The 9943-nt window shown below is 37.0% G+C and overlaps 1 protein-coding gene across 2 annotated transcripts in view; it reads right to left on the reverse strand.

Moving 5' to 3' along the window:
• The window catches only part of LOC148302134 (uncharacterized), a 32207-nt gene extending 22820 nt beyond the window's left edge, over positions 1-9387 (reverse strand). The window contains exons 1-6 of one of the 2 annotated variants that reach the window (XM_088272141.1): positions 9219-9387; positions 5534-5630; positions 4856-4998; positions 3412-3742; positions 1842-2216; positions 309-360 (exon numbers count right to left, since the gene is read on the reverse strand). In XM_088272141.1, the coding sequence (XP_088128267.1) occupies positions 309-360; positions 1842-2216; positions 3412-3742; positions 4856-4998; positions 5534-5629 (997 nt within the window). In that variant the 5' untranslated portion in view covers position 5630; positions 9219-9387. Of the gene's footprint in view, positions 1-308; positions 361-1841; positions 2217-3411; positions 3743-4855; positions 4999-5533; positions 5631-8781; positions 9167-9218 lie in introns of those variants that run through there. The other variant, XM_088272142.1, reaches the window with a different exon arrangement.
• Between the last annotated feature and the right edge of the window lie 556 nt (positions 9388-9943).

The raw sequence follows: 9943 nt of genomic DNA on the forward strand, positions 1-9943 counted from the left end.
CCACCTTTTCGGAGGTCTGCCTGGGGGTCTGCGTCCTTCAGGGATTCCTTGAAGGGCGATACGTGGAAGTCTGTCATCTGACATTCTGTTTACATGATCATTCCAGTATCGCCTTCGTTGTCGTCCCCACCTCACGATATCCTCCGTCTTACACATGCTCCGGATGTCGGTATTTCTTACTCGGTCTCGCAGTGTGTTTCCGGTTATGGATCGGAGAGTCTTCATCTCGGTTCGAAGTCGAGATTTTGTTCTAGAAGTATCTGCTCTTGCCTCACTATTAAAAGTAACATTAAAAAATGGATGCTTACCATCTTCAATTTCTTCATATTGCGTTTCACCATCGGAATGCTCATCAACCATCTGTAAAATGTTTAAAAATAAAATTAACCCTTCATTTGTATTAATACATTGTGTACGGTGTGCACATATTTGTGCGTTTCAGAAACCTTGTGTGGTGGCTGGGTGCACATTTTTGTGCATTTCGGCTACCTTCAATTTAGTATACAAAAAACACGTCATAAACTTCTAATCTCTCGGCCTTTTTGCTTTTGTTGTGTAGTGGATAGATGTCGTTGTAATATAAAAAATAATACTGATATTTACTGGTTCAAAACATAGCTAATGGTCGTAATCTGTTTTGAAGGAAATGTTACAAATTAACTTTAAACAATGGATACAGATGGTGCGTTTTTTTCTTTGTCCTAAAATGAAATAAAATACAAAGATCATTGTCCTTTACTTAAGTCGGCAGTCGGTACTTACAAAGCAATAAACGCGTGTGGGGAAAGCCCATAAATCATTTTTTATTCGCAGATTTTGAGTTTTCGGCGGTTGTTAATCTGTGTTGTTATTTTCTAATATTTTATTAGTGTTTTTAACATTTTTTTTACTTTTGTGATTTGTGGACTAACATGATTTTATTTTGAGACGTTAGAGACCATTTAACCGTTTTTGTATTGTTTTCGAGTTCAACCTCAAGTTCAAAATATGAAGTTCACTGACATATTTTATATTTCCGGACAGCTGTCTAATGTCGCCCGCCTCAAGATACAGTTTTATCAAAACATTGCCGTAAATAATGTGTTAAAATATATTACATTGGACATTCATGTAGAATATCAATTAACCCTTTGACACCGCTATACGTCATCAAATTTTACGTCATCGGGTGTGTTATGGGGCGTATCCCTTTATGTATTTGCTGTAATAGTTATTCGACGTCATTCATTACCAACTTACGAAAACAAAGTATTTACGAAGGCGAATTTTGCACAAGAAAATTATGAATGAAAATATTGATTATACCGACTGTTATAAACACAGAACGAGTCTTACACAATCCTTTATAGGTTGAGTATGTTAAATTAGACGTGAATCACTGTATTCATTTTGGATTTGAACTCTTCGTTTAAAAATTTAATGTTAGTTTTAGTTGAATCAGCAAATCGTAGTCATACAGTAGAAAGTGACGTGATTATTTGATATCTTACTAGCTTAATATTGCCCTGAAAAAATCCCAAAGCGATTTTAAACTTGGAAGTATAATATATTGACTTGTTAAAAATGACTCAAAAATGTCAGCTAGATCCGATTCCGACTCGACGTTGGCCGGTACACAGACGCTTACAACCCCGACCAGCACAGCAGACAGACACGGAACAGTGCAAAGACGTTTACAGAGAATTGGAAGTATAATATATATTGACTTGTTAAAAATTACTAACTGCATTGATGTTTATTTTCTTGCCAAGCAAAAGTGACTTAAATGGACCTCCTGAACATTTTACGTTTTGTTAGTTGGTCACTTTCTCCTGTACGACTACGAAATGAATGTTCCTCACATCGTCATCCTGCTGGTTCTTGTACATGCTGGGGTGATGCAGCACTCTGATGATGCTCCCGTCCTCGGCCTGCTCCATGAGGAACGTGCCCTCCTCCAGTTCGATGCTGGAGCTGTCCTTGTCCAGGATCTCCATGTGGCTGATGACGAAGCTGTTCTCCTCGGCGGGCTGCTCCTCCTCCGCGTACTGCAGGGAGTCCAGCTCCCCGGGCTGCTCCTCTTCCGGCTCCAGATCCTCGTTCTTGGCGAGCGCCGGCTGGACAGCAGCGGCCTCTTCAACCGGGTCCACCTCGATCGTTTTGGGCTCGTCTTCCTTCGACGGCGACTCGGTCGGTATGTCCTGAGATGGGATTAGTAGACTGGAAGCATTCTGCAACTAAAAAAAGATAATAAAAACAATTATGTACACTTAATTACAGCATTTTGAGCTTGTCGAAATACTTGTTCACAAATCTGGATTATCTCCAATTATAGGAGATAATTTTCATATTATTTTTTGACATCTCATCAAAGATTTTTTTTTATTTTTTATTTGTATACATTTATTTAAATCACAATTTATACATATTTAGAACTTTTTTTTTTGCAGAGACCCACCAAGCCACCTTGTGTGTTTTGTCGGTGGAGTTCTTTTATAATACATTTTTTATTGTTTTTAACGATTTTAACCTAATATACACACAAAAAAGAGAAAAAAAAATTAAGAATATAAACATGTTACAATTTTCATAAAATTAACTCTTGATTATTCACCCATTCCTTTATTTTGCCTTTGTTCCATATTTTATTTTGAGCTCTAACATCCGTCAGCAACAAATTAAAAATGTTCGGAACGATATATAGCAGTGTTCGACTCCCATATGAAGAAGAATATAAAAGTCTGGGCATTTACGGGGGTTACTCACGGCCCACAGCGTGCTTCTTGACAGATATTGACGCTTAGCATTTTCGAAGGATGAAAGTAGACTGAATGCCGTCGAAGTGCGATCTCTCGGAAGAATGTGCGACAAAACGATGTATGATAGATGTTCGAATAATGAAATAAGGAAGGAATGCAAAGCTGAGTTAAGCATTATCGATAAAATTAAGAAAGGTGTGTTGAGATGGTTTGGACATGTAGAACGAATGAGTGAAGAAAGAACGGTTAAACAAATTTATGAGGCAAATGTAATTGGGAAAAGGAGCAGAGGAAGACCGAGAAAAACATGGCACGATCAGGTATGCCAAATACTTGAAAGTGGTCAGGTTAGGAGTCGTAACAATCGGCGGGTATGTATGAGGAGATGCATGAACGTGGAAGAGGCGAAGAATGTTTGCAAAGACAGAGTGGTGTGGCGTTCTATTCTCTCTGCCTACCCCTGCGGCGAAGCGGCGTGATGGTTAGTTAATTAGCATTTTCTATGTTTTGGAATGCATTGTTGTTTTATAGGTTATTACTATTTTCATTGCTTCAGAAGCATTGTAAAATGAATCATAAAAGAATTGTGTGCTTTAATTTTTTTTCTTTTTACCAAATTAAGCCATAGCAACGCGTGGCCGGGTACAGCTAGTAATATATAAAAGTGTCTTACATTTTCGACTTGCGCCTCGACTTTGACCACGGGAAGCGGCTTGCTGGCCTTCTGGATGGCGATCTTCTTCCCCTGCTTGCTGAGGATGACCACGTTCGGAGGCATGGACCTGATCTTCTTCACCGGCAGCAGGTTAACTAGCTGCCCCTGCTTCTTGGCCGGCACGGTGACGGGTTTGGGGGGCGGACTGACCGCCTCGGCGATCGGCGCCTTATTCTCCGCGCCGGCAGGCTCCGAAGCCGGCTTGCCCGCTTTTAAAGGTCTCTCCGAGCTGTAGTATGCCATTGTCTTCTTGAACTGTTGTAGAAGCTCATTTTTTATCTCTTGCATTCTGGAAAAATACACTAGATTATTTTTTTATTTTTTATTTAATATATTTACATTTTTATTAATAACATAATACATCTACACATGGAAAACTTTTATATTTCGATTCGCTGTGCCTCTCCAAAAAAGATACTGAGCTCTTGTGGTTGGAGAGGGACTTACACTTGTGGTTTAAGTTTTATGATAAATGGTAATAAATGGTCTTTTTTTTGTTTATTTTTTCAAGATTTATATGTAAGCTTTAATTTTTTTCTTAAGTAATTTTATATCATCTATTTTTTTAATTTCTTTATTATACCTCCTGTTCCCAACACAGATTCAAATAAAAACATATTTAATTAGCTAGAAGAAACAAAAATCCACTGAATGATCTATAAACCTTGTACATAATAAGCAAAGTAAATAATAAATGCAATTCCCATCTAAAAAAAAAATCTGGAAAAACAAGCGTAGTGTTGGGGCATTGCATTCTATGAAAGTGGTAGGCAAGCTGCTATCCGCGGGTAATTCAATTATCCACTACGACATTTTGAACTCTTCTTCAAACCCTTATCTGCACCCGATGGTGCATAGGGCACTGCATCATGTAAACGCAGTATTATCTTGATTGTTAACACACAAAGGTAGGGCGATCAGACATCCGCTGCAGGTACCAGTCCAGGGTATTTGAAAGCTGTCCCACCGCATGCCCAGATCTGATACAGAAGCATCTAGGCTTCCTGACAGATCTGTTCTTGCAAAGCAATATTTTTTTTTTTAACTAAGTTGCGAATTTATTGAAAATGTGAAACAATACAAAATTGTATCGCGATTTTACTGTGAATTTACATTTAAAAGCTTTCAATATCCCTGTCACTGCCAATCTAAATAAATACAAGTTTGTAAATCCGTCACCAAATTTTCTAGAAGTACCCCGCTGTAGGCAGTGAAAGGGATTAGTATTTAGTTCAATTAGTCAGCTAGATCCAATTCCGACCCAACGTTGGCCGGTACACAGACGCCCACAACCGCGACCAGCTCGAAAAGTCTTCCATGAATAAAAAGAGAATCGACTAGTTTGCGACACAGGACGGTTCTGCATTCACTCGCCAACAAGCGGAGACTGGACCCAACATACCTGAACTGCAGATCGTCATACTCCTGAACCAGCTTATAGCACTTCTTGCAAATAATCTGCGAATGTATATCTTTTGTGATGTCTTCTCCGACTATTTCCAATATGCCCTCGTTCAACTGTTTGGCCGATGACGGCAACTTGTTCTAGAAATAAACAAAATATTTTTATAATAATAAAATTAAAATGTAACTTAGTTTTAAAGTCACTATAAATATTTTATTATAACTTAATTATAATGTCTACCGGTTTCCAAGCTAACCGCTTCTTTATCAAGACTGATTAGTACTATAACACTATCTGCTAAACAATATTCAAAATATTTTGACGGTTAAGGAAAGAAGCTTAGGTAGATCTGAAGTGGCTTTATTTTTTTGTGTTGATTGGCAGTCACAGTCAAAAGGGATCAGGGATGATGGGTGATTGGAAACATATTTAATAACGGACTTTTAGCAAAATCATTTACTTGTGTATTTATTACTTGTAAATTATTATTAATTGCCTTTTTTATTTCTAATATTTCTAAGTAATCTAATTTAATTGCTGTATTGCATGTGTGTAATATATTTAGACCTTTATTTTTATCAAATCAGTCTTGATAAAGAAGTGGTCTTTTTATTTAATTCTGAAGACCATTATAAGAATATGCTTTAAGGGTATAATCAGTTAGAAAGTTCTCACCTGCTCGCTGAATATCTGCACAGCATTCCTGATGGACACGCCGGCTCTGTTATTGCAAATGTAGCAATGAATATTGGATTTGTCCATATCCGCCATTCTAAACAACAACAAAAAAAAAAAATTCAATTAATACATTGTATGCGGGAAACGGCAAATGTCATCATTGCGAACCGTGGGTTGAAGGCGACACCTGGAAAATGCCGTTTTTTTCGGACAGTCGGTTGTATGATCGATAATCCTGAAATTATCCGGAGCATTGGTCTGTATGTTCCCGATAGTTAGCTAAGACAGCGTCGGCATAGATTGTTTCACATTCCTATACACAGGACCAACCTGCCGATGGTTATGCCTGTAGGAGGAGCTACCGCTATGTTGAACAATATCTCATTGGATATTGATCTGTTCCAGGTGTGCGAAGGAGTATTCCGAAGCGGGATTCTTCTACACATTTAACAAGAGTCTTCTTGCTTACTTTTCAATTTGTTTTTTTTAATGTATACGCCTTAAATGTTAGTTTGTAATGTATATATAATTATTGAATAAATTGAAATTGAATATGAATTTTTTACGGGACACAACATATTGCGGGTTTGTTTGTTGGCGTGGAATAATAACAACGCAACTAATTATCATTACTTCTCCTTCGTTGACAGATAAAGGTAGAAATTTGTGCTAATAATCAAAAAATCAACAGTCTCCAAATCAACCCCTGTCATTCGATTCAGATAGACGCTAAATTATTATTATTTATCATTTAATTTATCTTATTTATTGTAACTGCAGACAGTTGGTAGAATTCCATATTGAATTGTTGGGTAATATATCCAAAATCACAACTTTTGTGATTGTGTTTGTGATCGGTAGCCTGGAGGGAAAGAGAGGGAGAGGAAGATCCCCCACACGATGGACCGATCATATTAAGGCAGCAGCAGGCACCTCAGTGGTTGGAGCGCTACGTGCAGCGCAGTCAAGGGATAACTGGAGAAGAGTCATTGCTTCTGCAAGGGTCACAACCCTCAGCAATGAGGATTAAGACGGAGAAGAATATCCAAAATAAAACAAGGTTTGTTGGATTGAATTCAACATTTATTTATGTATATGTTAATACGTGACGCGTTTCCTCTTCTTAGGACATTATCAAACACTCAGATAATGTCCTAAGAAGACGAAACGCGTCACCTATTAACATATCGTAGTCATACAGGAGAAAGTGACCAAGTGCATTTTTTTACAAAAACGTGATCATTGACTATTTGCTATCTTACAAGCTTAATATTGCCCTGAAAAATCCCAAAGGATTTTAAACTTGGAAGTATAATATATTGACTTGTTAAAAATGACTAACTGCATTGATGATTATTTTCTTGCCAAGAAAAAAGTGACTTAAATGGCCCTCCTGAACATTTTACGTTTTGGTAGTTGGTCACTTTCTCCTGTACGACTACGATATACATAAATAAATTTAGAATTCAATCCAACAAACCTTGTTTTATTTTGGATATATTACCCAACAATTTAGTTTATTTTCAAACACTTATCCGCACCTCAATGGTGCATAGGGCACTGCATCAGATAAACGCAGTGTTATCTTGATCGTTAACACATGAAGGAAAGGTGATCAGCCCTCCGCTTCAGATACCAGTCCAGAGTAGTATTGAAGAAATATTAGAGTGAAAAAATCACGTATATTTATTTGACCCCCCTCCCTGGGAATCGAACCCGGGACCTCCAGAACGGTAGCCTAGCGAGCTGACCATTACACTACGCAGGCGGACAACATTTAATTTATATTCTTTATTATTATATATGTTATAAGCAATCATATAATTATATGGAATGGATAACCATGATATATTTTATGGGGAATATTTCAAATTGAAAACATGCGTAGTAACATTTACCAAATTGATAACAGGTGTTTATATTCAGCTTAGAAATATGGCGAAATTATAACATAATCAGATGGTTTGTTATTTAATCTATGATGACCAAACGTTACGCATAATTTCTTTGAAAATTCTAATCAAAAGTATTGTTTGGTTTAGAAGTTGTGCCGATTTTAAGATATTTATATATTTTGCGCTAATCGCAAAAAAAACGCTCGCGCCCGATCCCACTAATATAAGCACACTCATCTTTGTGATCGCTTCTTCCACTATGGGCGCTTGTGCACTACACAGAATTTTGCTGTCCGGCAGTCTTGTTAGCATGATAAAACGGATGATTGGCTTGGATTGGTTTGTGCTTTTGGCCGTCTTTCTTCGGATCAGTGCGCTTGATTGGTGCGTGATCACAATGCACGTAAATTGAATCACACTAAACTGTCGTAGTCGCTTTTATTAAACAATAAAAACTGACAGCCAGACGGTAAAATTCCGTGTAGTGCACAAGCGCTCTATGTGCGCGTTTTGCACATAATAGCTAGCCTTGTCCTTCAGGTCCAGGGTGATATTAAATAAATATCTTCTTCTAACCCTTATCCGCACCTAATCGTGCATAGGGCACTGCATTGTATTGACGCAGTGTTATCTTGATCATTACTAACATGAAGGCAAGACGATCACTCCTGCGCTTCAGGGACCAGTCTAGGGTAATATTAAATAAATATTAGAGTGTAAAATCACTAATATTTATTTTCACTCCCCCCTGGGAATCGAACCCGGGACCTAGAGCACGGTAGCTCAACACGGTAACCATTGCACTACGGAGGCGGACATAAATATCACTAATATTTATTTTGACCCTCTTGGGAATCGAACCCGGGACCACCAGCATGGTAGCCCAGCGAGCTAATTTCTACACTATGGAGGCGGACAAGGACATTATGACATCAACTAACTCCACATTTGAATCAAGTTTTAATTTTGTTAATGATTCAAGAGCAGTCGATTCAACGAAGAATTTTCCCAATATTCTTTGTCATTGAGCGGCCACACAATGGCGTACGATCAATATATATAGAAGGACATATTGGAACAGCTTTTTTTATCAAAATGTTCCGAATATCGAATCTGACGAATAAAAAAGTTCCGCTGTGCATATATTTTACTATTTATTCATTAATAATCGGCTTTTTCTTGGAGAAATATGAGGCTCATTTGCAAAAATGTATAATAATTAGCGTATCTAAGTTTTACAAACGTACGAAGCAGCGAAAAGCAAGAAATTCAAGGATCAGTTGTAAATTAAATTATTATTAGGTTAGATTTTAAGAACTCCAAGCATTCTTAAATATCATTAAAAATTACCAAAATCTGCCATGCGCCTTTCCAGCATTGCTTCCAATATATAGTAACAAATTCGATTTAAAAATACACGAAAGCTATAAGAAATGATACGATTTTTACACAAGTCGCGAATATATCAAATTGGCGATGTCAGCAAAGGCAAATATCAAGAAGGCGTCATTCGAAATAAAAGTAAAACGGACACCCAGACGCACTTTATCCCGCAAGACATTGCTGGCGCTTGAAACTTGAAACAACGATATTATTACCAACAAAACCAAATGCTGTCAAAAAACATAGCAAAATTAAATAAAAACGCGTGAGGTTGGCCGGGACACGTAACACGAAAACCGAATATTCCATTTTATACCCGTCGCCATTTTAAGCAGAACCCCAGCGAACGTCTGACATTATTTTGAGGTTTTGTGTCTCAATTTAGGGACCCTGAAAATGTTTACCTGGTAATTTTTACATCAGACAAATGAGAAGCATCTCCGTTTCGCCGTGCTGCGAATTATTTTTTTCCAAAAATGTTGTCAGCAATGATTCACTCACAAGACGCCACCATTACGTTACAAATTTTATGCGCACGTACGACTCGACGCTAAAGAAGCCTCTTTGACAATTGAGTCAAACGAACGCTTGAATATGTATATATTTTTAAAAATCACATTCGTTTCGTACAATTTTTGATCGCAGTGCTTTGTAACAATATGAAATATTTTTAAATTGTATATTAATAGTAAGTTCAATGATTTTTATCATAAATAAATTTCCATTTATAAAAATAACGCGTATTGTTTTGGTCGCCCTATTCGCGGGAAATTTGAATAGGAAATATAGACATTCCCTAAAATGGTTCAGTTACTCGTTAATTTATATAACTTCACATCACGAAATGTATTTATCTACATTAAAATAATAATAAAAAAATGAATATATTACTACGAATATACATTCAAATATTATGTCTAAAATAATATTTAAAATAACTTACCCAAGCCATGTGGAAAGTGAAGCTCAAGGGAAGTCAGCTCTACAAACTAATTACTCCAGCGCCTTCCTCTCTATTTTTCAAGCTATCAGAAGCCGAAAACAAATGGTGGAATACCTAAGATTAGTCACCTTGCTATATAATTTTTATTTTATTGAATATAATAATTACATTTTTCTAACTTAAAAA

Source organism: Brachycentrus maculatus, unplaced genomic scaffold (genome assembly GCF_059751285.1).
Source record: "Brachycentrus maculatus isolate JH-2025_06_01 unplaced genomic scaffold, ASM5975128v1 h1tg000475l, whole genome shotgun sequence".
Classification (NCBI taxonomy): Eukaryota; Metazoa; Arthropoda; class Insecta; order Trichoptera; family Brachycentridae; genus Brachycentrus; species Brachycentrus maculatus.